The 27,188-nt window shown below is 41.3% G+C and overlaps 2 protein-coding genes across 2 annotated transcripts in view; one reads left to right on the top strand and one right to left on the bottom strand.

Moving 5' to 3' along the window:
* Nucleotides 1-27,188, bottom strand: part of alpi.1 (alkaline phosphatase, intestinal, tandem duplicate 1) — a 41,999-nt gene that overhangs the window by 12,853 nt on the left and 1,958 nt on the right. The window contains exons 3-7 of the mRNA XM_061976403.2: nt 11,926-12,041; nt 9,855-10,029; nt 7,774-7,946; nt 3,785-3,919; nt 3,624-3,699 (exon numbers count right to left, since the gene is read on the bottom strand). Of these exons, the coding sequence (XP_061832387.1) occupies nt 3,624-3,699; nt 3,785-3,919; nt 7,774-7,946; nt 9,855-10,029; nt 11,926-12,041 (675 nt within the window). The remainder of the gene's footprint in view (nt 1-3,623; nt 3,700-3,784; nt 3,920-7,773; nt 7,947-9,854; nt 10,030-11,925; nt 12,042-27,188) is intronic.
* Nucleotides 1,488-27,087, top strand: LOC140679404 (uncharacterized). The gene is made up of 4 exons (XM_072914730.1): nt 1,488-1,557; nt 14,572-14,995; nt 26,818-26,924; nt 26,981-27,087. Exons 2-4 carry the CDS (start codon nt 14,580-14,582, stop codon nt 27,085-27,087), a joined length of 630 nt encoding a protein of 209 aa, XP_072770831.1. The 5' UTR covers nt 1,488-1,557; nt 14,572-14,579.

The following is a 27,188-nucleotide window of genomic DNA, read 5'->3' as shown; positions in this document are numbered from 1 at the left end:
AGTGAGTGAAGACCAGGTCTTTAAAATATTTTCTTGGATTTTCAAATTCTATTTGAGTTTGGTCTCTCTTAGAATGAAAAATGTCGAGCAAAGCGAGACCAGCCTGCTAGTAAATAAATAAAATATAAAAAATAGAGGCAGCTCACTGGTAAGTTCTGCTATTTGAGCTATTTTTAGAACAGGCCAGTGGGCTACTCATCTGGTCCTTACGGGCGACATGGTGCCCGCGGCCCCCGCGTTGGTGACCCCTGCTCTAGAAAGTCAGAGCGTGCACCAAAGACTTTCATTAAAAAATGAAAGTCTATGGCGATGAAGCCAAAACCAAAACTTGAACGGAAAAACTTGTTAGCCAGGGATGAAGTAGAGAAGTGAGTGAACAAGACCATATATTAACCCTTGTGTAATGTTCATATTTTTGTTACTCAGCAAGCATTTGTGGGTCTGATGGACCCGTTGCATTTTGTGGCTTTTAATGCCTCACAATCAAACACTTGTTAAAATGTTAAAATACTGAACAGATGTTTACCTTATCCCAATAAACGTCTGTTCAGTATTTTAACATAAAAGTGTTTGATTGTGAGACATTAAAAGCCACAAAATGCAACGGGTCCATCAGACCCACAAACGCTGGCTGAGTAACAACAATGTGAACGTTGCACGGAAAATTTCTCTGCCAGTTTCTGCATCCCACAGGGATTCTTCTTTTGTGTTTCTGCACCTGCGGTTCCCACACAAGGTTGCAACATTGTTTGTCAACACTGTCTGCTCTCATTTTCTCGCACATTTGACCCTCTGATGTTCTGTGTACCGACACTCTGTCCTCCTCCTGTTAGGCCTGCTGTGTGTGTGTGTGTGTGTGTGTGTGTGTGTGTGTGTGTGTGTGTGTGTGTGTGTGGTACACAAAACATCAATTTCCACACTTCTATTAGCCCCGGGTCCAGTGGACCCGGACATCTTATATGTAATATAAATGTGTAGGGGGGTGTATGGTGTGTGGTCATTAAATATGTATTCTGATATATGTTCTTCACAGAAAATGAGCCAAAGTCAGTGAGTTTCAGTTTGAAAAATTAATTAATTGTATCATTTTTCTTTTAATAAGGGATAACCCGTGTGTGGTGTATCTGAGCGACAAGAAGAGTAATCTTGCTTCATTCTGCTGTTTTCTGAAGGAATTCCCCATTCTTAAGTTGGGTACCTAATGAATCGGCCCATTGAGGGTCTTTTCTTTTAACAACATGGTTACATTTCCATAGTAACAGGAAAACGTTCCAAAACTTAAATACCACCATCGTGTTGCAGCAGAAAACAATTTGGGGCGGTTGGCAACAGAAATTTGGAGAAAGTTAAAGAACGGTAATTGTTAACAGGTGATTGCAGAATGATTGGCTTTGAACGCCCAGTTGCTCACTAACTGAGATGGTGAGTGGTCCGATTCACTTGTGACACTCTAAAAAAGAATTTGGTATGACGGCAGTTAGAATGTCGGTCGGTTGGTTGCACGAATTGGCTGAGGATCAAAACTGAATGAAGACCTGCATCTGTTAATAGTTTGAGGTACGTAACAGATTCCTTTGCACTGATTGTGCGAATACAAGTACGGATTTGATTTACAAGAAACGCTGATATAACACAGTGATACAACTTTGCAAGAAGTTACCGACACTCACTAAACGCTTACTTTTCAAACGTTAGAATATCATCAAAGTGTCTATGAATTGTGTTAAGGGCATCTGTGTATGCGTTAGAGCAGGGGTGTCAAACTCATTTTAGATCGGGGGCCACATGGAGAAAAATCTACTCCCAAGTGGGAGAATAACGTAAAAATAAAGACCGATCCAGATTGTTTTCTTTGTTTAAAAATAGAACAGGCACATTCGGTACAAATCAGAATGTTGTTGTTTTTTGTTTTTTTTACACTGACATATTATAAATGGGTTATACTTGTATAGCGCTTTTCTACCTTCAAGGTACTCAAAGCGCTTTGACAGTATTTCCACATTCACCCATTCACACACACATTCACACACTGATGGCGGGAGCTGCCATGCAAGGCGCTAACCAGCAGCCATCAGGAGCAAGGTGTGAAGTGTCTTGCCCAAGGACACAACGAACGTGACTAGGATGGTAGAAGGTGGGGATTGAACCCCAGTAACCAGCAACCCTCCGATTGCTAACACTGCCACTCTACCAACTTCGCCACACCGTCCAGTGAAACTGGACAGAATTTCTAGGCGCAGTCAAGTTTGGTGGCTGCAGGATTAGGTCTCTGCTTTTTGCAGATGGTGTGGTCCTGATGGCTTCATCTGGCCAGGATCTTCAGCTCTCACTGGATCGGTTCGCAGCCGAGTGTGAAGCGACTGGGATGAGAATCAGCACCTCCAAGTCCGAGTCCATGGTTCTAGCCCGGAAATGGGTGGAGTGCTATCTCCGGGTTGGGGAGGAGACCCTGCCCCAAGTGGAGGAGTTCAAGTACCTCGGAGTCTTGTTCACGAGTGAGGGAAGAGTGGATCGTGAGATCGATAGGCGGATCGGTGCGCCGTCTTCAGTAATGCGGACGCTGTATCGATCCGTTGTGGTGAAGAAGGAGCTGAGCCGGAAGGCAAAGCTCTCAATTTACCGGTCGATCTACATTCCCATCCTCACCTATGAACATGAGCTTTGGGTTATGACCGAAAGGACAAGATCACGGGTACAGGTGGCCGAAATGAGTTTCCTCCGCCCGGTGGCGGGGCTCTCCCTTAGAGATAGGGTGAGAAGCTCTGCCATCCGGGTGGAGCTCAAAGTAAGTGGAGCTCCACATCGAGAGGAGCCAGATGAGGTGGTTCGGGCATCTGGTCAGGATGCCACCCGAACGCCTCTCTAGGGAGGTGTTTAGGGCACGTCCGACCGGTAGGAGGCCACAGGGAAGACCCAGGACACGTTGGAAAGACTATGTCTCCTGGCTGGCCTGGGAACGCCTCGGGATCCCCCGCGACCTGACCTCGGATAAGCGGAAGAAGATGGATGGATGGATGGATGGTATTCTATCTTTATTTGTCGTTATTTAAGCTTTCTGAATAAATGTGATAATGTTCATTAGTCAACTCATTGGTGTTCATTTTCAATCTATCAAAGTAAAAAATGAATACCTAAATCAAATTACAGGATGTTATTTATGTAGTTTGCTCATTTTCCTCGACATCATGTGGTGGATTCTTTTTGTTACGTATGTAGCATTATCTACAAAGATACAAAGAATTGCTATTGTGACATCCAGTGGACACATTTAGAACAGCAGTTTCTTTCATTCCAAAATTTTGGCTAATTCTTATACTTCGCAAACTCATCCCGTGGGCCGGAACGTTTGACACCCCTGCGTTAGAGCAAGAAACGTGCCCTTGGGTTCTTATCAACATTGTCAGGGGAGTTAATGACATGCAGCTTTAAATTTATGGTATCCAACGTTGACGAGTTCACATAGCCGTAAAGATGAAAGTCGACCTCAGATAACGTAGAGTTCTGTCTGTCAACAGCATGGCAACCGGTACATAGATACCGTATGTGCGTAGGTGCCAATGCATTTCCACTGCACGTGCTTGTGTCTTATTCGTAGTGAATGTGCAAATCAGAAGTTTACCCACCCATGAGTCGGTCAGTCGTTTTAACGTCTACCGCATCAAACTCCTTCCTGTGCCAAACATAGTGGGAGTTCTTGTTCTGAAAGACGTATCATGTGACAACCCATTAAAAAAGAAATGTGTGTGTAATAAAAACATAAATAAAAGATTGTAAATGATCCTACTGGTTTAGCCTTTAACCAGACGTCTATAAGGTTCCTTCGGTCTTTGCGGTCTCCCTTGCGAGAGTTGGAGGTTGGGTATTCAGGGTCCGAAGTGCCTTTTGGTGTCATATACATCCTTCCTCCTCCCAGGATCACCTTAAAGAGACAACAGGAGTCATCATACTGTAAAAACTGAAATCTAAGTAAGATTAAATGTCTCAAATAAGGGTGATATTTGCTTATTTTCTGCCTGATAAGATAATTCTTCTCACTAAGCAGATTTTATGTTAGAGTGTTTTACTTGTTTTAAGTGTTTTGGTCCTAAATGATCTCAGTAAGATATTACAGCTTGTTGCTGAGATTTGATGACCTATATTGAGTAAAACATGCTTGAAACTAGAATATCAACAGTTGCAAAGCTGTGTCATCAACACTCACAAGTATAAAACTACTTTTTTAAAGTAATAATTTCTTATTTCAAGCATGAAAAAAAAAAATCATGATTTTGACAAAATTGTGTCTCATAATTAAAACGGATGACAGCCAAATGGACTTTGCTGTTTTATTTTCAATGAAACAATAGAAAATACGTACTCATATAGTAGTACAGTTGGCACAGTACAGTAAAATATTTAAACATTCAACATGTGACATTTCAAACAATTTTGAACAGGATTAGTTCATGCACATTCAGATAAATTCTTCAAAATTACAATTTAAAAAAATGTTGGCCGGGGGCCGGGCTGTATATATGCGCACTAATTGACTGAAAGAGCACGCACTTGGTGCGATGATGTCATGTTGTCGATGGAAAAATGCATTTTTAGACAAAATGATTTGCCTGAGCGGCTTGGAGACCCCGAGAGTAACAAGCGGTTGCCTTATTGCCTTTCCATTAAGAACAATAAATTAGTTTTTAGTATAAGTTTGCTGGTTTCAAGAAATGTAATGCCGAGCGCATATCATTATGTCAAGATAATGTCGCTATAGCATTTACTTCATTTAAGAATATTTTTCAACATATTGAGCAAAAAGGTCTCTTTTTTTTCTACCAAGAAAAGTGCACTTGTTATTAGTGAGAATATACTTATTTTAAGGTATTTTTGGGTTCATTGAGGTTAGCTAATTTTACTTGTTTTGGAAAGTCTTGACAAGCCACATTTTCTTGTTCTATTGGCAGATAATTTTGCTTAGTTCAAGTAAAATACCCCTCATTTTTGTATTTTTTTTTCTTGTTTTTGAACACTGACTTTTTGCAGTGCATATACTGTAAACTGGCAAACTGGCAGCCATGCACTGCAAAAACTGAAATCTAAGTAAGATTAAATATCTCAAATAAGGGTGATATTTGCTTATTTTCTGACTGATAAGATAATTCTTCTCGCTTTTATGTTAGAGTGTTTTACTTGTTTTAAGGGTTTTGGTCCTAAATGATCTCAGTAAGATATTACAGCTTGTTGCTGAGTTGTTATGACCTATATTGAGTAAAACATGCTTGAAACTAGAATATCAACTGTTGCAAAACTGTGTCATCAACACTCACAAGTATAAAACTACTTTATTAAAGTGATTTCTTACTTCAAGCATGAAAAAAAAAATCATGATGCCGAGCGCATATCATTATGTCAAGATAATGGCACTAGCATTTACTTAATTTAAGAATATTTTTCAACATGTTGAGCAAAAAGGTCTCTTTTTTTGCCTACCAAGAAAAGTGCACTTGTTATTAGAGAGAATATACTTATTTTAAGGTATTTTGGGGTTAATTGAGGTGAGCTAATTTTACTTGTTTTGGAAAGTTTTGATAAGCCAAATGTTTTTGTTCTATTGGCAGATAATTTTGCTAAGTTCAAATAAAATACCCCTCATTTTTGTATTTTGTTTCTTGTTTTCGAACACTGACTTTTTGCAGTGTGTTTCCGTGAGTCTACACAAGGTCGTGTGGCGGGGGGACGTTGTGTGTGAATAAGTGCAAATTACTGTAAATATTATATCAATTATTGACTGAATAAAATGAATGACGGTGTTTGTGGATGACATTTCACAGCAAATGTTTTTCAAGGTTCTTCCTGCTCCGCCACTGATAAGATTACAATGTAAAATGTATTTTCTGTGCTCGTAAATAGTTATATATCAGGAGGATATGTAAATTACCTGTATGTTTTAATGATGTTAAATGTGTTGTTTTGCACTTCACAATTTATTTTTCAGGATTTGCATTTAGGTCGAACATGCATCAATTTAAATTCAAGGATTTGTACTTAGAAATGAAAGTATGTGTCCGTTTAGGGGTGCCTTATTTACGAACACTGTTCTAGAACCACTTGAAAGTACGTAAATCGAGGTTCCACTTTATTTATTTTTTAGTTCATTTAGTTATTTTGCACTGGAAAAAACAACAACAATTAGTTTCTTGTGTGTTTCATCTAATTCAATTCCGGTTCGAGTCAATCGAGTTATTTAAAAAAAAATCACACAAACTAAAAAAATACACACAAAAAAGTAGGAATGAAGACAATGGCGTTGATAGAACAGGGAGTTAGCAAGTTTAGTACTTACTTCCCCCGCCCCAACCCCCTCCACATCCCACCCCCCGGATTGTAAATAATGTAAATAATTCAATGTATATACTCTGATGATTAACTTGTGTGATGACTGTATTATGCTGATAGTATATATTTATACCATGAATTGATTAACGTGGACCCCGACTTAAACAAGTTGAAAAACTTATTCGGGTGTTACCATTTAGTGGTCAATTGCACGGAATATGTACTGTGCTGTGCAATCTACTAATAAAAGTCCCAATCAATCAATCAAACTGTGTACCGTATTTTTCAGACTATAAGTCGCATTTTTTTTCATAGTTTGGCCGGAATGTGCGACTTATACTCAGGAGCGACTTATGTGTGGAATTATTAACACATTACCGTAAAATATCAAATAATATTATTTAGCTCATTCACGTAAGAGACCGGACGTATAAGATTTCATCAGATTAGGAGTGACAGATTGTTTGGTAAACGTATGGCATGTTCTATATGTTATAGTTATTTGAATGACTCTTACCATAATATGTTACGTTAACATACCAGGCACGTTCTCAGTTGGTTATTTATGCCTCATATAACGTACACTTATTCAGCCTGTTGTTCACTATTCTTTATTTATTTTAAATTGCCTTTCAAATGTCTATTCTTGGTGTTGGGTTTTATCAAATAAATGTCCCCAAAAAATGCGACTTATACTCCAGTGCGACTTATATATGTTTTTTCCTTCTTTATTATGCATTTTTGGCGGGTGTGACTTATACTCCGAAAACTACGGTAAATGAAATAAGTATTTTGAAGCTGCGATGCTATTTTGCATGTGTTGCTGTATAATCTGCATAAACAATCAAGGTGCGACAATGTCTCATTCACATTTCCGGCTCTATTACATAACCTCTGTAAAAATATGCGAATGCCGTTTGTATGACAGTACTTGAACACAACCTTGGCCAAGCAGGATTAGACAGTCTTAGTCGAGAAAAAAAAAAGAAGGGTAACCTCGTATTTCTTCGGCACTCTAAACGGTATGTTTGATTTTTGGCAACATGGCGCCATGCCTTTCGAGTTTACGATCATACATGGAAAACCAAGGGCATGAAACCGAGGTTAAAAGTGGCTTGTAATTTGGCATTCGGATGAAGAAACGGGAGTTGGCAGAATAAATAAGGTTCCCTGGATGACTTTAGTCAAAGAAGACATCAGATGAGCCAATTGGATCCCCTGAGGGGGGAACAAATTGGGTAACCAGCTGTTGTGGGCTGGCTTTGCGTCAGCTGATACAGCAGACTTCTGTGAAGTCGTACAGTCCAAATCCCAAGTCATAAGATAGTAAAAACGTACCCAATAGTATGACAATTTACAGTAAGTCAGTAACAATTAGAGAGTTGGAATTCCAAATTACGGGGCGTGACTAAGACAGCATAATGATTATATATTTAAAAAAGAACTGGTGTCACATACATCAATGTCGACGTTGGTGACCAGCTGGGTAGCGATGTCCACACAACCCTGGTGGCGAGCGCTGCTCGGAAGGTCGGCATCACTGTACCAGCTGCGGCTGACCGAGTGGGCGTAAGCCGCGGCCGGGGAGGCGTGCTGCACCCGGGTGGTGGTCACAATACCCACGGATTTACCTGGACAAGGAGAACAAATTAGGTACTTTTGCTGAAAGCTGATGCAACTTGGACCACCCACACGTTATTTTTAAGCAAAAAGGAAATATTTTTGATTTTTTTTTTTTTTAATATACAGAGTAAGGAATTAGCCACATATAATTACTAGTACTGGTAATGGGTATTTGTGGTTTTGTGGTCACATTTGAGATGTTTGCAGAGGTGATGTCAGACACTTTCCTGTCGACACTTCAATTACATGGAGTATGTTCGAATGTTGCACTTTTTAAAAATATATATTTGCTATTTAAAAAAGTGCTTGTTTTTTTTTTTTTCATAGTTTTGGGTCCAAAACCGTAAAATAAAGAGGATTACAGGAACTGCTGAAGTATTATTGCTTCATTACGGCCCTATAATTTTTGCATTAAAGCTCGGTTGGTAGAGTGGCCGTGCCAGCTTGAGGGTTCCAGGTTCGATTCCCACTTCCGCTATCCTAGTCACTGCCGTTGTGTCCTTGGGCAAGACACTTTACCCACCTGCTCCCAGTGCCACCCACGCTGGTTTAAATGTAACTTTGATATTGGGTTTCACTGTATAATTTTCAATAATTAATTATAATTAATTTTTTAATTTTCCTGAGGGAACTCTCCTGAAGGAATCAATAAAGTACCGTATTTTTACAAGTCGCAGTTTTTTTTATAGTTTGGCCGGGCTCCAGTGCGACTTATATATGTTTTTTTCCTTCTATATTATGCATTTTCGGCAGGTGCGACTTATACTCCGAAAAATACGGTACTATCTATCTATCTAATGCATATGTTCCTTCTTGACTGCACTTAAATGTAGCGTATATGTAGTATATGTAGAATATTTTTATATTATTTATATATTATATATATAATTTATTATATATATTATATTATTTATTATTATTCTTGTCTATTGTGAGCGCTGTGGTGCTGAATTTCCCCCAGGGATCAATAAAGTACTTTCTATTCTATTCTACTATGTAAAGCGCTTTGAGTCGCTAGAGAAAAGCGCTACATAAAATATAATTCACTTCACTACTGTTGAACGCGGAAAAATCACGGGACCACGAATGCAAGTTCAATGCACGGACAGGAGAGCAGCTATAACATGACCGGCACTTTTTTTCAAATCTATCTATTGAGAGAAAAGTGTTTTTTTGCAACCAAAAAAAAACTGCATTTATAACCATACTTGCCAACCCTCCCGGATTTTCCGGGAGACTCCCGAAATTCAGCGCCTCTCCCGAAAACCTCCCGGGACAAATTATCTCCCGAAAATCTCCCGAAATTCAGGCGGACTCAGGTCGGTAGGTCGTGAGTTCAAACCCCGGCCGAGTCATACCAAAGACTATAAAAATGGGACCCATTACCTCCCTGCTTGGCACTCAGCATCAAGGGTTGGAATTGGGGGTTAAATCACCAAAAATGATTCCCGGGCGCGGCCACCGCTGCTGCTCACTGCTCCCCTCACCTCCCAGGGGGCGAACAAGGGGATGGGTCAAATGCGGAGGACACATTTCACCACACCTAGTGTGTGCGTGACTATCATTGGTACTTTAACTTTAACTTAACTTAACAAGGATGCTTCACTGAGCAAGATGCTGAACCCGCGTTTGGTTCTTGGGTGCCACACGGTGGCTACCCACTGCTGTCACTGACAAATACCTCCGTACATTGTAACAAAGAAAGTTCAATGCTGATTCCCATCAAACATTGACTTGTTAATTATTTAATTATCACCAGATTAGTCCTCCTCTGAACATTGAACTGTGGATTTTAATAATCCAGTACAATCCTTATCAGATGATTGTTTTATTAATCCTTTTATACGGATAAGAGTTGTAACACTTGGACCCGTTGAACTTCCCGCTTTCCATTACGCAGCACGTGCATCTCTCACCTTCGGCCTTAGCACGTCGCAGTACGGAGTAGACCTCATTTCCAAAGGTAGTGTTGCACTCGTAGGCCACCGCGCGGCCGCTCAGCCCCACCGTTTTAGCGTTGGCTTTGACGCCACAGTGGTAGGCTGTAGCCGTGCTCGCGCTGTCTGCTACCTGCTTGTCCACGCTGTAAGTCTGGAGAGGGAAATACATTTGGTAAACACACACAATATACAGTCGCGACCAAAAGTTTACGTACGCTTGTAAAGAACATAATGTCATGGCTGTCTTGAGTTTCCAATACTTTCTACAGCTATTTGTGATAGGGTGATTGGAGCACATACTTGTTGGTCACAAAAAACATTCATGAAGTTTGGTTCTTTTATGAATTTATTATGGGTCTACAGAATATGTGACCATATCTGCTGGGTCAAAAGTATACATACAGCAATGTTAATATTTGGTTACATGTCCCTTGGCAAGTTTCACTGCAATAAGGCGCTTTTGGTAGCCATCCACAAGCTTCTGTCCTCTTGACAAATTTGGTGCAGTTCAGCTAAATGTGTTGGTTTTTTGACATGGACTTGTTTCTTCAGCATTGTCCACACGTTTAAGTCAGGACTTTGGGAAGGCCATTCTAAAACCTTAATTCTAGCCTGATGTATATATATATATATATATATATATATATATGCATGTGACCTCCTAGGTAACACATGAGCCAATCACCACGCCCCTCCGCCTGCCTGTACCTACCCGTTCTGTGCCCTATATAAACCATGGTATGTGAATGCTTCTATTAAAATCTCCTGATGATTGAGGGAACCCCTCATGAAACAGGCCTGTAGAGATGAGGTAGTCTTGTGATTTTTTTCCCACACATGCATATATTGCGCTCCACCACGGTATCGAGCACAATTTTTTGGATAATCTAATTAAGACATATATATATATATATATATATATATATATATATATATATATATATATATATATATTTATGTATCATACATACATATATACAAACATATACATATAAACATATATATATATATATATATATATATATATATATATATATATATATATATATATATATACACATATATCATATCTATATAAATGTTTGTGTATGCATAAATATATATATTGATATATGTTGGTATATATATCTGCATATGTGTGTGTATATATATATATATATATATATATATATATATATATATATATATATATATATATATTTAAACAAAATTTAAATTATGAATCGATTTACAATCGGGATGAATAAGAGTCGCGATTCGGTTGAAAAAAATGCATATTTTGTTTTTTTGCCATAAAAATAGGGTTTTTCTTTCACAAAAATACCAAAAATTTGAAAATAAACGTTATGTCTTTTAACTTTTAACGTTGAAAGTAAATCTGACTTGTTCTTAACACTTTAATGACTGAGATCCTTTTGGGACCTTAAACATTCACCAAAATACAGGGGAGCCAAAATGGTTAAACATATATGTATATATTGTATTGGTTTTGAAAATGAAAAATATAAAAAATGGGCTTTCATTTTTCAGTGTGCGGCCCTCAATGGGAAAAAGTTTGGACACCCCTGGACTCGGTCTTCCTAGTAAACCTTTACCCCATCCTGAGTATAGTTTTAAACTTTCACGCTCTCTATGATTATCATAATTAAAGATGATGTTGGATACAACTTTGATCCCGCTTTTTAACCGACTTTCTCTTAGTGTTGCCACAATGTCAGCGTTTTAACTCTAATTGTTGACTTTTACTAAATCCCTCCTCGTTGGACTGTTTGAGGGCTGAAGTCTTTGTGGGAAGGTACGAGGCGAGATGCAACATGTACAGAGAACATGTCGAAAAAATGGACACACGGAAGAAGTGCTCCGCAGCTCAAGGGTACTTTCATGTACAGGAACTATAAACTTGCAGGACAATTAGATCCAATTCCAGAACTGTCTGAATTTTTTTTTTTTTTTCCTATTTTATTATTGCATTAGACAAAACGTTGTTTTTAATATTCAGCTTTTTCCTCTTTTGTGTGTTAAATGATCACTGGTATTGTGTTCTCACCTTGGAAAGTGCCACATACGGAAAGGTGTCCATCGCCAATACTGTCTCCTCCCCCGCGTTCCCCTCCATTTGGCCTTCCAGAATCCGAGCTGCTGACACGGTGGCCACGCCCATCCCTACAGATGACAGTGATTGACAGGTTACTGAGCCACTGTCTAATTTCCTTTTAACTTCTCCAGTTGTATGAAAAGAAACTCTTGAAAAAAAAAAAGCACCACAATAAGGTGAGCTATTTTGTCTGAGGATGTTTGCACACATGGTCAAGGAAACAAAGCTCATGAGCCGGTCGGTACGTATGAATGAATAACCAAATCTGGTGTATTTTTAACAAAGAAAACTCAAAACCAGTGAAGTTGGCCCGTTGTGTAAATTGTAAATAAAAACAGAATACAATGATTTGCAAATCATTTTCAGCTTATATTCAATTGAATGGACTGCAAAGACAATATATTTGTTTGAACTGATCAACTTAATTTTTTTTTGCAAATAATCATTAACTTAGAATTGAATGGCAGCAACACATTGCAAAAAAGTTGGCACAGGGGCATTTTTACCACTGTGTTACATGGCCTTTCCTTTTAACAACACTCAGTAAACGTTTGGGAACTGAGGAGACACACTTTTGAAGCTTTTCAGGTGGAATTCTTTCCCATTCTTGCTTGATGTACAGCTTAAGTTGTTCAACAGGCCGGGGGTCTCCGTTGTCGTATTTTAGGCATTTTCAATGGGAGACAGGTCTGGACTACATGCAGGCCAGTCTAGTACCCGCACTCTTTTACTATGAAGCCACGCTGTTGTAACATGTGGCTTGGCATTGTCTTGCTGAAATAAGCAGGGGTGTCCATGATAACGTTGCTTGGATGGCAACATATGTTGCTCCAAAACCTGTATGTACCTTTAAGCATTAATGGTGCCTTCACAGATGTGTAAGCTACCCATGCCTTGGGCACTAATACACCCCCATACCATCACAGATGCTGGTTTTTTAACTTTGCGCCTCTTTGTTCCGGAGGACACGACGTCCAGTTTCCTAAAATAATTTGAAATGTGGACTCGTCAGACCACAGAACACTTTTCAACTTTGCATCAGTCCATCTTTTAGTTGAGCTTGGGCCCAGTGAATCCGGCTGCGTTTGTGGGTGTTGTTGATAAATGGCTTTTGTTTTGCATAGTGGAGTTTTAACTTGCACTTACAGATGTAGCGACAAAGTGTAGTTACTGACAGTGGTTTTCTGAACTGTTCCTGAGTCCATGTGGTGATATCCTTTACACACTAATGTCGCTTTTTGATGCAGTACCGCCTGAGGGATCGAAAGTCCACAATATCATCGCTTACGTGCAGTGATTCCTCCAGATTCTCTAAACCTTTTGATGATATTACGGACAGTAAATGGTGAAATCCCTAAATTCCTTGCAATAGTTCGTTGGGAAATGTTGTTCTTAAAGTGTTCGACAATTTGCTCACGCATTTGTTCACAAAGTGGTGACCCTCGCCCCATCCTTGTTTGTGAATGACTGAGTGTTTCATGGAAGCTGCTTTTATATACCCAATCATGGCACCCACCTGTTCCCAATTAGCCTGTTCACCTGTGAGATGTTCCAAATAAATGTTTGATGACTTTCTCAGTCTTTTTTGCCACTTGTGCCAGCTTTTTTGAAACATGTTGCAGGCATCAAATTCCAAATGAGCTAATATTTGCAAAAAAATAACACATTTTTCCAGTTCGAATGTTAAGTATCTTGTCTTTGCAGTCTGTTCAATTGAATATAGGTTGAAAAGGATTTGCAAATCATTGTATTCTGTTTTTATTTACGATTTACACAACGTGCCAACTTCACTGGTTTGGGGTTTTGTATTATTTTACTAATGATAATTGGTAAAGGCTGTCTATATGTGCCATGTGATTGACTGGTGACCAGTTCAGGGATAGGCTCCAGCCTACTCATGAGTAATGAGCTATAGAGGACAACTGACTGTATAGAAAATGTTTGGATGGATGCAGGGCCGCTCCTGGCTAAATTGGGGCCCTAAGCAGAATTGTATTTTGGCGCCCCCCATTGCAAAAAATGCTCACACTATTTTATTTATGTGAAACAATCTTATTACGTTTTTATTCAAACTTGAATATTTAGTACTAAACTGAATTTAGGGAGAATGTATTGTTAAAAAAATATTCTTAAAACATAAATGTATATCTAGAAGAATCTTGATTTACAAACTTAATTGGTTCTTGAACAGGGTCCATAAATAGAAATGTTTGCATAATGAAGCAATTATCTCCATAGTAAACAATGTAAACATGAATAATAGGTTCCAGCCTCGACAAAAGTAAAAGTTTGTACACTTTGAACTTGAGATGTTCCAATCAGCATTTTGGCCTCTGATCCCAATCCGATTTTATGGCATCAAATCCAATCCGATTTTGAGTCCCGATCGGATTCTTTGACAATGGATCATAGAAGAACACAATGGTTGAAACTTTCATACACTAAGAAAAGCATATTTGCATGTTTATCTCCAGTCTGGGGATCGAAAAGCTGGTGCAATGAAAGGTTTGTAAATACAGTGTCAGGCTTGTCCCTGACGGTTTGACTGTGTTTTGGTTTTTCCTCTGTCATTTCCTGTCAACGCTCTTGGGCCGGCAGACGCCACCATGCAGTCCGGTGGGCCGGCAGACGCCACCATGCAGTCCGGTGGGCCTGCAACCGACGGCGCCATCATCTCCGGTGGGTCTACAAGCTACGGCACCACCATGCACTCCGGTGGGTCTACAACCTACGGCACCACCATCATCTCCGGTGGGTCTACAACCTACGGCACCACCATGCACTCCGGTCGGTCTACAACCTACGGCACCACCATCCTCTCCGGTGGGCCAGCAGAGGGCGCCACCACCATCCTCTCCGGTGGGCCAGCAGAGGGCACCACCACATCCTCTCTGGTGGGCCAGCAGAGGGCGCCACCACTATCCTCCTCTCCGGTGGGCCAGCAGCAGACGGCGCCACCATCCTCCTCTCCGGTGGGCCAGCAGCAGACGGCGCCACCATCCTCCTCTCCGGTGGGCCAGCAGCACACGGCGCCACCATCCTCTTGTCGGCCACGGATGTGGTCGTTTCATGGGCGACCGCCTCGCCAATTGCAGCGCCGTTCAACTCGTTGTCGCCACCTGACTCTTCCTCGCTGGTTGCGGGGACACTTGGCCTGGCGGCCCACCTCCTTGTCCTCCCTCCACCCTCCCGTGACTTTGGACTGTTTTTTTGGGGGGGGGGTGGGTTTTCTAGAACGTCTGGTATCCGTTATAGGAAGGGGGGCTACGGTAAGGCGTGTCCCTGACAGTTTGACTGTGTTTTAGTTTTTCCTCTGCGTTTGTCTTAGTTTTCTGTCAGCGCTTTTATTTTGTCTTCATTTCCTGATTGTCTCCCTGAGTGCTGCTTCCCCTCAGCTGTGGCTGATTGGCACCTGGCCACACCTGGTGTCAATCAGCCAGCTGCTATTTAAACCTGCCTTCCCCTCCAGTCAGTGCTGGATTATTGTCATTGTTGATGTGACTACTACCTGTCATAATACTTGTCGTTGTAGCTCTGTCTACTTTTGTTCACTCTGCTCATGTCATAGTTCCTTCGTGTCACAGTAAGTGTTTTTGTTTCTTGTCGACAGTTAGCCTTTGTGCTATTTTAGTTCATAGCCAAGTTAGTTCTCTGCCTTGTGCGCACCTTTTGTTTGTACCCTTTTGTTTGTTTTTTTGCTATAGTGTTAAATTAAATCATGTTTTCTTGAACCAAGCCTGCCGCCATCTCTGCATCTTGGGGTTCGCCACCAACAAACTCTGACATACAGGTTCTACTGTATTTTCCTGACACCTGTACAGCTTCTGTTTACAAACCCATCACTCACGGATGACTTTGTGAATGTCTGCAAAATTTGCCAATGTATTGTTATCAGCGACGGTGCAGGGAAATTTCACACGTCTTTTCATTAATCTACATGCACTTCGACACTCCAAAACAGGGCCCCTTCCAGAAAAGGCCCTGGATGGATGTTGAGGATTTTGTAAAAGTCAGAACGACTTTCCAAGTTCATTTTCAAGTTTAGTCTCTTAGATGTTCTTGGCATTTCTGATGACCTCATTGACACTAGACCATTTCCAAAAGGCCTCTTCAGCATATAACCAGAGATTCCCCCCCCCCTTTCTTTGGAAAAAAAAATGTTTGTTTGAAGAACTCTGACTATTCCTGTCAAACTGACGTAAAAAGAGGATTTGACCGTGATCCAAGTCAACAAATTCAATGCCATTAACATCAACTCAATGTGCAAATGGACCTGCGCGTTCGAGTCGGTGGTTTTCAATGAGACACAGACAGAGCAGCACTTGGCAAGTGTTATGACCACTATTTAAATATCTCGTACATCAACATGTCAAAGTCATTGCTGTGCAATTTTACACTACCTATGACAGCTTATGCTTAAAACAACTTGGTCCAATGCACTTTTTACAAGGCCAATTAAAATAAGTAACATCCATTATATTACTATATTCCCATATTGGGGTAATTTCTTCGAACATTTGGTTCCACTATTACGTCCCACCCATTTTAATAGAACTTCTCCAGACTTGAACATAGAAAGTGAAGACAGACCTAGCACAGACTGGTAAAACAACGCACGACCACCCAGAAAAGGTTTGATTTCAAAACAGAGATTCTGGTAGAGGATACATCTCCACTTACAAAAAAACTGTAGAACCAAACAAGAGTGAATTTACCATTCCAACTCAGCTGGAAATGTTTTTTTCGAACTGGTATGACTAATTTCTCTGCGGAAAGAGTCCACATCTTGCAGATCTGGGGCCGTATTTATCAAGCGTCTTAGAGTGCCATTTTACACTTAAGTCCTGAGAATTTGCGAAATTTAGTCCTACCCTCAAACTTAAGAATAAAAGCTATTTCTTTCAGGGCAAATCACTCTACGGAGACAGCCCTCGCAAAAATGACTAATGATCTACTGCTAACGATGGATTCTGATGTGTCATCTATGTTGCTGCTTCTTGATCTTAGCGCTGCTTTCGATACCGTCGATCATAATATTTTATTAGAGCGTATCAAAACACGTATTGGTATGTCAGACTTAGCCTTGTCGTGGTTTAACTCTTATCTTACTGACAGGATGCAGTGCGTCTCCCATAACAATGTGACCTCGGACTATGTTAAGGTAACGTGCGGAGTTCCTCAGGGTTCGGTTCTTGGCCCTGCACTCTTTAGTATTTACATGCTAGGTGACATCATACGCCAATACGGTGTTAGCTTTCACTGTTATGCTGATGACACCCAACTCTACATGCCCCTAAAGCTGACCAACACGCTGGATTGTAGTCAGCTGGAGGCGTGTCTTAATGAAATTAAACAATGGATGTCCGCTAACTTCTTGCAACTCAACGCCAAGAAAACGGAAATGCTGATTATCGGTCCTGCTAAACACCGACATTTATTTAATAATACCACCTTAACATTTGACAACCAAACAATTACACAAGGCGACTCAGTAAAGAATCTGGGTATTATCTTCGACCCAACTCTCTCCTTTGAGTCACACATTAAGAGTGTTACTAAAACGGCCTTCTTTTATCTCCGTAATATCGCTAAAATTAGTTCTATTTTATCCACTAGCGACGCTGAGATCATTATTCATGCGTTCGTTACGTCTCATCTCGACTACTGTAACGTATTATTTTCGGGTCTCCCTATGTCTAGCATTAAAAGATTACAATTGGTACAAAAAGCGGCTGCTAGACTTTTGACAAGAACAAGAAAGTTTGATCATATTACGCCTATACTGGCTCACCTGCACTGGCTTCCTGTGCACTTAAGATGCGACTTTAAGGTTTTACTACTTACGTATAAAATACTACACGGTCTAGCTCCAGCCTATATTGTACCATATGTCCCGGCAAGAAATCTGTGTTCAAAGAACTCCGGCTTATTAGTGATTCCCAGAGCCCAAAAAAAGTCTGCGGGCTATAGAGCGTTTTCTATTCGGGTTCCAGTACTCTGGAATGCCCTCCCGGTAACAGTTAGAGATGCTACCTCAGTAGAAGCATTTAAGTCCCATCTTAAAACTCATTTGTATACTCTAGCCTTTAAATAGACCACCCTTTTAGACCAGTTGATCTGCCGTTTCTTTTCTTTTCCCGTCTGCTCCCCTCTCCCTTGTCCTTGTGGAGGGGGGGGGGGGGGGGGGGGGGACAGGTCCGGTGGCCGTGGATGAAGTGCTGGCTGTCCAGAGTCGGGACCCGGGGTGGACCGCTCGCCTGTGCATCGGTTGGGAACATCTCTGCGCTGCTGACTCGTCTCCGCTCGGGATGGTGTCCTACTGGCCCCACTATGGACTGGACTCTTACTATTATGTTGGATCCACTATGGACTGGACTCTCACAATATTATGTCAGACCCACTCGACATCCATTGCATTCGGTCTCCCCTAGAGGGGGGTTACCCACATATGCGGTCCTCTCCAAGGTTTCTCATAGTCATTCACATTGACGTCCCACTGGGGTGAGTTTTTCCTTGCCCTTATGTGGGCTTTGTACCGAGGATGTCGTTGTGGCTTGTGCAGCCCTTTGAGACACTTGTGATTTAGGGCTATATAAATAAACATTGATTGATTGATTGATTTATTAATGTTCTTAAGTCTAAGAATCACTCCTACTCTCCACGATATTTAAGAGACCTTCAGAGGTGTCCTAAGTGGTTAGGAGTTGCCAGCGGGGGATAATACTGAGGCGAGAGAGACCTGCGCGAACATTCAGGGAGCGGAAGGATGTCCTGGCTTTGTTTGAGGACGAGCAGCTGATCAAACGGTATCGTTTAGACCAGGGGTCGGCAACCCAAAATGTTGAAAGAGCCATATTGGACCAAAAATACAAAAACAAATCTGTCTGGAGCCGCAAAAAATTAAAAGCCATATTACATACAGATAGTGTGTCATGGAATTAAGAGGACTTAAAGGAAACTAAATGACCTCAAATATAGCTACAAATGAGGCATAACGATGCAATATGTACATAGAGCTAGCCTAAATAGCCTGTTAGCATCGATTAGCTTGCAGTCATGCAGTGACCAAATATGTCTGATTGGCACTCCACACAAGTCAATAACATCAACAAAACTCACCTTTCATGCACAACCTTAAAAGTTTGGTGGACAAAATGAGACAGAAAAATAAGTGGCATAATACACGTCCTAGAAAGTCGAAGAAAGTAATACATGTAAACAAACTACGGTAAATTCAAGGACCGCCAAAATTAGTAGGACAAAACGGCGTTTGCCAAATACTCGAATCAGTGATGCATGTTTAATATAAACAGTGTGCTTTGTAACAATTAGGGAGGTTTGTGTCATGTTTGTCCTCCTACAGAACCATATTAAAACAAAAATAGATTTTTTTCCCCTCATCTTTTTCCATTTTTCATACATTTTTTTAAAAAGCTCCAGAGAGCCACTAGGGCGGCGCTAAAGAGCCGCATGCTGGCTTAGACAGAGCAGGTATTATTTTTGTCACAGATTTAAATAAGGGGCGTCATCTCATCAGCAACATCACGCAGCAGAGCTTTCACAGCAGAACTAAAGGTCACCACAACGCTTCGATATCTCGCCACTGGGAAAATGAATTGGAAAGAAAAGGAAACATTTATTTTTGATTCATTGCCAATATTGTTTGTTTGTTTTGTATTATTTTGTAGTTTATTGTCAAAATATACACTCCCATTGTCCACTTAAATATTTCTAAGATATTTCTTTACTCTTAGACAAGGGATTCCCTTCCGTGATTGATCATTTCTATGGACACAGAAATTACGTCACCTAAAATTCCGTTTACGGCACATAGTGATGTCGTAATTCAGCTCTGAGTGCGACACTTAAGATTCAGTCCTACACTTCGCTGAAAGTGTGAGTAAGACGCTTGATAACTAACTTTTAAGTGCAGCTTTCAGCGAATAATTTCTTTACTCATAAGTCAACTCTTAGCAGACTTCTTAGGACAGGGGTCGGCAACCCACGGCTCCGGAGCCGCATGCGGCTCTTTGATCACTCTGATGCGGCTCAGCTGCATATTTGCCGGCCCCCTGATTTTTCCGGAAGACTTCTGGATTTCAGTGCCTCTCGTCTACCGTAATTAATATTCTCCGATTTTCGCCCTTGCAATGACAATAAAGGCATGCCGTCACGGTACAGCATTTAGTACCCTCAACAATCTGCATTATCAGCGTGCCAGCCCAGCCTTTTATTGTATACTTTTTCTGCTAGCACACACAAGTGACAGCAAGGCATACTTGGTCAACAACCACACAGGTTACACTGACGGTGGCCATATAAAACAACTTTAACACTCTTACTAATAATGCGCCACACTTTGAACCAAAACCAAACAAGAATGACAAACACATTTCGGGAGAACATCTGCACCTTAACACAACATAAACACAACAGAACAAATACCCAGAATCCCATGCAGCCCTGACTCTTCCGGGCTCCATTATACACCCCTGCTACCACCAAACCCCGCCCCCACCCCAACCCTGCTCCCTCACACATCAACCCCCCCTCTCTGTGCGTCGGTTGAGGTGGGCGGGGTTTGGTAGGGGGTGTGGGTGTATAATGTAGCCTGGAAGAGTTAGGGCTGCATGGGATTCTGGGTATTTGTTTTGTTGTGTTTATGTTGTGTTACGGTGCAGATGTTCTCCCGAAATGTGTTTGTCATTCCTGTTTGGTGTGGGTTCACAGTGTGGCGCATTATTAGTAAGAGTGTTAAAGTTTTTTTATACAGCCACCGTCAGTGTAACCTGTTTGGTTGTTGACCAAGTATGCTTTGCTGTCACTTTCATGTTGAAGCAGAAGCCCCATACATCATTTGGCTGGGTCGGCACATTGGTTGTAGTGAGTGCTAAATGCTGTACCATCACGGCACGTTTGGGAGAATAGTTGCCCTGAAAGTAGTAGTACGCCGGAGAACAGGACAGACTACGGCTTGGCAAGTATGACGCTGTCAAGCGTCCTTCATATAAAACCCGCGGGCCGCACTACCATTACATTTTCATGTTAAGGTGCGGGCCGCGTGTTTGAGACCCTTGGTTAATACATAGCACAAAGCAAATAAACAACTTCGTATACAGTGTTATTTCATGTTAAATTTCAAAAGATTTTTGTGGCTCCCATTGTTTACTTTAATTTGTGAAACTGGTCAAAATGGCTCTTTGACTGGTAAAGGTTGCCGACCCCTGTCATAGGAGTAATTCTAAGATGCTTGATAAATACGGCCCCTGATATGACAACCATCCCCTGTATTGCCACGTCACATCTTAACCACCGACTGCAAAGATAAAGAAATATAAACCCGCATCGGACGTGGTACTGTCAATGTGAAAAAATATATTTGAACTCACAATACCGCTTGTCGTTGATTGATTTGAGAGGAAGTGGCAGGCAAACCGTTATATCTGCCACCTCATCAACGTTTTGCTCTGCTACTTTGTTGGTTAGAAAAGTAAGGACCGCTGATTTCTCCGCTGGCCGGGTATGGCTCCGGTGCCACTTTCTGCTTTCGTAAATCACAACTTGTGATTGAATACCTGGGAGTGACAAGTGAGTAACCAATCACAGTCACGTTCAACATGAGGTTACTGTCAACAACTTGTGATCTGGTCGGCTATCGCAACTGTCCGTTAACTGAATGTCCTCCGTCTGTTAAACTGCACAGCCGCCGCTAATGTCGGGTCAGAAGGCCTCCGGCAGGATTCATACAGCGCTGGCAAAAAGCTAGCTGGATTCTGATTGGATGGCCTTGTGGTTAAAGTGTCCGCCCTGAGATCGGGAGGTCGGGAGTTCAAACCCCGGCCGAGTCATACCAAAAACACTATAAAAATGGGACCCATTGCCTCCTTGCTTGGCACTCAGCATCAAGGGTTGGAATTGGGGGTTAAATCACGAAAATTATTCCCGAGCGGGGCCACCGCTGCTGCTCACTGCTCCCCTCACCTCCCAGGGGATGAACATGGGGAGGGGTCAAATGCAGAGGAATAATTTCACCACTCCTAGTGTGTGTGTGTGTGACTATGGTTGGGACTTTAACTTTAAAACATAACATTGTCATTGTGCATTTCGACCTCTGGCTGCATATTAAAGACCTACTGAAACCCACTACTACCGACCACGAAGTCTGATAGTTTATATATCAATGATGAAATCTTAACATTTCAACACATGCTAATACGGCCGGGTTAGCTTACTAAAGTGCAATTTTAAATTTTGCGCAAAATATCCTGCTGAAAACGTCTCGGTATGATGACGCCTGCGCGTGACGTCACGGATTGTAGAGAACATTTTGGGACAGCATGGTGGCCAGCTATTAAGTCGTCTGTTTTCGTCGCAAAATTCCACAGTATTCTGGACATCTGTGTTGGTGAATCTTTTGCAATTTGTTCAATGAATAATGGAGACAGCAAAGAAGAAAGCTGTAGGTTGGAAGCGGTGTATTGCGGCAGGTGTTGTGCCGGATAACACAGCCGGTGTTTCATTGTTTACATTCCCGGAAGATGACAGTCAAGCTTTACCATTGGACTGTGGAGAACTGGGACAACAGAGACTCTTACCAGGAGGACTTTGAGTTGGATGCGCAGACGCGGTACCGTGAGTACGCATGCAGCTGCGGCTTCCAAACATTTGATCGCTTGCCCGTACGTGCGTGCCGCTATGTGCATGTCACGTACGTAATTTTGGGGACTTTGGGGAAATATATGTGCTGTATGAACTTTGGGGAGGTGAACGGTACTTTGGGCTGTGGGATTGAGTGTGTTGTGCATGTGTTTGAGTTGTATTGGCGGGTTATATGGACGGGAGGGGGGAGGTGTTTGTTATGCGGGATTAATTTGTGGCATATTAAATATAAGCCTGGTTGTGTTGTGGCTAATAGAGTATATATATGTCTTGTGTTTATTTACTGTTTTAGTCATTCCCAGCTGAATATCAGGTCCCACCCGCCTCTCACAGCATCTTCCATATCTGAATCGCTCCCACTGCCCTCTAGTCCTTCACTCTCACTTTCCTCATCCACAAATCTTTCATCCTCGCTCAAATTAATGGGGAAATCGTCGCTTTCTCGGTCCGAATCGCTCTCGCTGCTGGTGGCCATGATTGTAAACAATGTGCAGATGTGAGGAGCTCCACAACCTGTGACGTCATGCTACTCGTCTGCTACTTCCGGTACAGGCAAGGCTTTTTTATCAGCAACCAAAAGTTGCGAACTTTATCGTCGATGTTCTCTACTAATTCCTTTCAGCAAAAATATGGCAATATCGCGAAATGATCAAGTATGACACATAGAATGGACCTGCTATCCCCGTTTAAATAAGAAAATCGCATTTCAGTAGGCCTTTAATGTTTAGTAGACTGTAACTTTAACCTTCTTATTTGTCTATAAGCTGTCGGTTGATATTGTAAACAATTCAAAATAAACTAGAAAAGCACTCAGAGAGTACAGACCTCCGCCAGGCAGGGGTTGGGTGTAAATATCAATAGCATCGATACCAAGGTGGGTTTTGGTATTGGATCGATACTGGCTTGATGGGATTGATACTTTTGTTACAGTTTCTCGTCGGTACATCCAGCAAATAACTAGCTTTTCTTCAGACTTTATACGACTGCAGCGTGGTAGTTTTTCTAAAGTTGCTGCATTAAGTTCTAAAAAATGTTTGTAAAATTTTTTTTTAAATCCCTAGAAGCAAATTCCCAACATTTTTCAATAATAATGACATTTGAACTCAAATTATTGGTATCAGTATAACCCCAGTAACCCCCACCCCTGCCCCCAGGCCCCTACATCCCAAACCTAAAGATTTGCTGAATCCAGGCGGTGACCTGGACTGGATCTTTTTTGAGCTATCTACAGCAGGGGTCCCCGTTTTATTTATATATATGTATATGTATATATATATATATATATATATATATATATTGTTGCGTCTGACCAGTCTTCCTCTCAGGGGATTAAAGTCACTGGTCAATCCCGAGTTCTTTCAGATGACATATATGTTGAGTAAGAAGGACCATCAAGACAGAATAGGAATATTATCAAGTTTTAGTAAAGCTTAAGGAGACCAGTCCTTACAAATGCGCTAATACCAGCATCTCGAAGTGGTCTGAAAATCAAACGGGAAGTGACAACTTATTAAATACGAAAACAGCCCCCACCCTGCCCAGAAAGGAATACAGCCTCATTGTTCTAATACTGATAAGGTAAAAAGGGAGTATGCTATACTCCCACATTCCAACCCCTTTTAGGTAAAGCACAGAGTTTACTTGCGGACATAAGATACAAGCAAAAAGAGTAATGTAACATAGTAGACATGATCTGGATCAGGTCCAAAGTCTAATCAGTTGTTCCTTATCCCATTTCGGACGTTTCCCGGAATAACGTTTTAAGCATTTTAACTAATTCCAAACATTACATAAAAACCTAGGGGGGGTAACTCATGCTCCAAATTGCCCGGCTTCACTTTATCGGAGATTTTAAATGTAAAATAGATTCTTAAAGCAAGTTGTCCATATTTCCGGCCTAAGTTAAGTCATAATCATGTCTCATATTGTCCTATTTTCGATTCATATGTACTGGCAATCGATACAAATACTCAATAAGCGCGATTTCCGTTTCCGCCGGATTAACTTTCTTCCAGCGTCATGGCGACGAGTCCTTTGTTTACAGGTACTTTCAGGTTAAAACTATTTATGCATTTCATGTTCGACTCCTGCCTCATCAATAACATCTCCACATTGCTGAGCAACCATACTGAAGCAGAACGACTTATAGTCGTCTGAACCGGGTGTAATATAAAATATATATATAATAATACTGTAGAGGAGAACAATACATAATTTGATTTGACATGCTTTAATTTTGAAAGCGAAACACAGCATCATGTCACTGCCCCGCCCCTTTCCTCACCGGCTGTGCGGTCTGTGAAACGTGTGCCGAGAACATTGCCGTAAATAGGGCTTGTTTACGATGTCTTGTCGTCAGTTCCCATTCATATTTAGAAACCATGTATTTTGAGTTAAGTCATCTTAATCCTGGGATGGTCACGCATCCGTTATTTTAATTTCTAACTCTGGTCAGTGTTCCCAAGTAAAATGTTTTGTCATCTCAATCCAGCACGATACCAACACCAAGTCATTGAATGCGGGGCTGTAAAGTGACAGCACACTGTCAGTGAGGCATACTTGCCAACCTTGAGACCTCCGAATTCGGGAGATGGGGGGGTTGAGGTAGGCAGGGTTGGGGAGGCGGGGTTTGGTGATAGCGGGGAGTGTATATTGTAGCGTCCCGGAAGAGTTAGTGCTGCAAGGGATTCTGGGTATTTGTTCTGTTGTGTTTATGTTGTGTTACGGTGCGGATGTTCTCCCGAAATGTGTTTGTCATTATTGTTTGGTGTGGGTTCACAGTGTGGCGCATATTTGTAAGAGTGTTAAAGTTGTTTATACGGCCACCCTCAGTGTGACCTGTATAGTGACCTGTATAGCTGTTGATCAAGTATGCCTTGCATTCACTTATGTGTGTGTAAAAGCCTCATATATTATGTAACTGGGCCGGCACGCTGTTTGTATGGGGGAAAAGCGGACGTGACGACAGGTTGTAGAGGACGCTAAAGGCAGTGCCTTTAAGTGGAAATCGGGAGAAATTCGGGAGAATGGTTGCCCCGGGAGATTTTCGGGAGGGGCACTGAAATTCGGGAGTCTCCCGGTAAAATCGGGAGGGTTGGTAAGTATGCAGTGAGGTACAAAGCCTGTGTATTAGATGAGTGAGGTATCACTTGTGTTTATCTTTGTTGGCCACTGAACCCCACATGGTGTTGTTGGAGGAGAACAAAACTTGTTTATTAAGCTTTAAATTTGTATTTTTTTAATTTTAAAAGTAAACCTTTTTTTTTTTTTTACATTTTTTTTTTTTCATGTCAGAAAGTTGTCACGTAAAATATTAGTTCATGTGACTTATCAATTTTGTATTGTTTTGCAGTCTAATTAATGTTGTCTTATGTATGTCTTATTCATATTACAGCGCAGTATTTGCACTCTTTGTCTCTATTATCTTGTTGTGGCGATCCATAGAAATAATCACAAAGCGGGACTTCCGTTTTCTGGGTTAAGGATGAACAACGCTAACAACACGGTGGATAATCTTTAGAGATGTTTGATAATATCGGACTGCCGATATTATCGGCCGATAAATGCCTAAAAATGTAATATCGGAAATGATCGGTATCGGTTTCAAAAAGTAAAATTCATGACTTTTTAAAACGCCGCTGTGTACACGGACGTAGGGAGAAGTACAGAGCGCCAATAAACCTTAAAGGCACTGCCTTTGCGTGCCGGCCCAATCACATAATATCTATGGCTTTTCACACACACAAGTGAATGCAAGACATACTTGGTCAACAGCCATACAGGTCACATATACAGGTCGTATAAACAACTTTAACACTGTTACAAATATGCGCCACACTGTGAACCCACACCAAACAAGAATGACAAACACATTTCGGGAGAACATCCGCACCGTAACACAACATAAACACAACAGAACAAATACCCAGAACCCCTTGCAGCACTAACTCTTCCGGGATGCTACAATATACACCCCCGCTATATACACATATATATATATATATATATATATATATATATATATATATATATATGCTCTATAGTCCGAAAAATATGGTACTTTACTCTCCTGTCAAATCCACTCAAGGTTGCTATATCGGGTAAAACAAATGTAAAGGTGACTATATGGTTGTTAATTCATGTCTAGAGTGTTAATAATCCTATTTTGTGAAAATGTGCAAAAAGGCCTGGAACCATTTATAGCAAATATTCTTGCCTCAATCCTGTGAGAATCCTGCATATGACTGAAGACGACCCAGAACAAGCTTGCAGTGCAGTCAAAGAACCACCAGGTAGGGTCTTTGAGAAGATACCCTTGTATCATCTCTTTCTCTTTCGGACTTATCAGGTCTTATCATGCATTCCTCACCGGCAACTACTAGCGCCGACCCACTGGAGTTGCAACAAACGAGGGACGACACGCTCACAGCTCTCTCATCCCTGCACTCCACATGAAGGAGAACTTATCAACCCTACCCACGCGTGCACGTCGTCCTGCCTTGTCCTCGGCTTTCTCCGCCGCGCTTTATATTTTCTAGACTGCACATCTGCTCTTT

This window comes from Nerophis lumbriciformis, linkage group LG14 (genome assembly GCF_033978685.3).
Source record: "Nerophis lumbriciformis linkage group LG14, RoL_Nlum_v2.1, whole genome shotgun sequence".
Classification (NCBI taxonomy): domain Eukaryota; kingdom Metazoa; phylum Chordata; class Actinopteri; order Syngnathiformes; family Syngnathidae; genus Nerophis; species Nerophis lumbriciformis.
This window is presented reverse-complemented; position numbering and strand designations above follow the sequence as displayed.

Excerpts from the sequence above, each read along its gene's own strand:
- LOC140679404 (XM_072914730.1), top strand. The coding sequence starts at position 14,580 with ATGCAGTCCGGTGGGCCGGCAGACGCCACCATGCAGTCCGGTGGGCCT. Across the intron at positions 14,996-26,817 it reads TCCTCTCCGGTGGGCCAGCA|GCCTGGAACCATTTATAGCA; the intron begins GCACACGGCGCC and ends ATGTGCAAAAAG. Across the intron at positions 26,925-26,980 it reads TGCAGTCAAAGAACCACCAG|GTCTTATCATGCATTCCTCA; the intron begins GTAGGGTCTTTG and ends CGGACTTATCAG.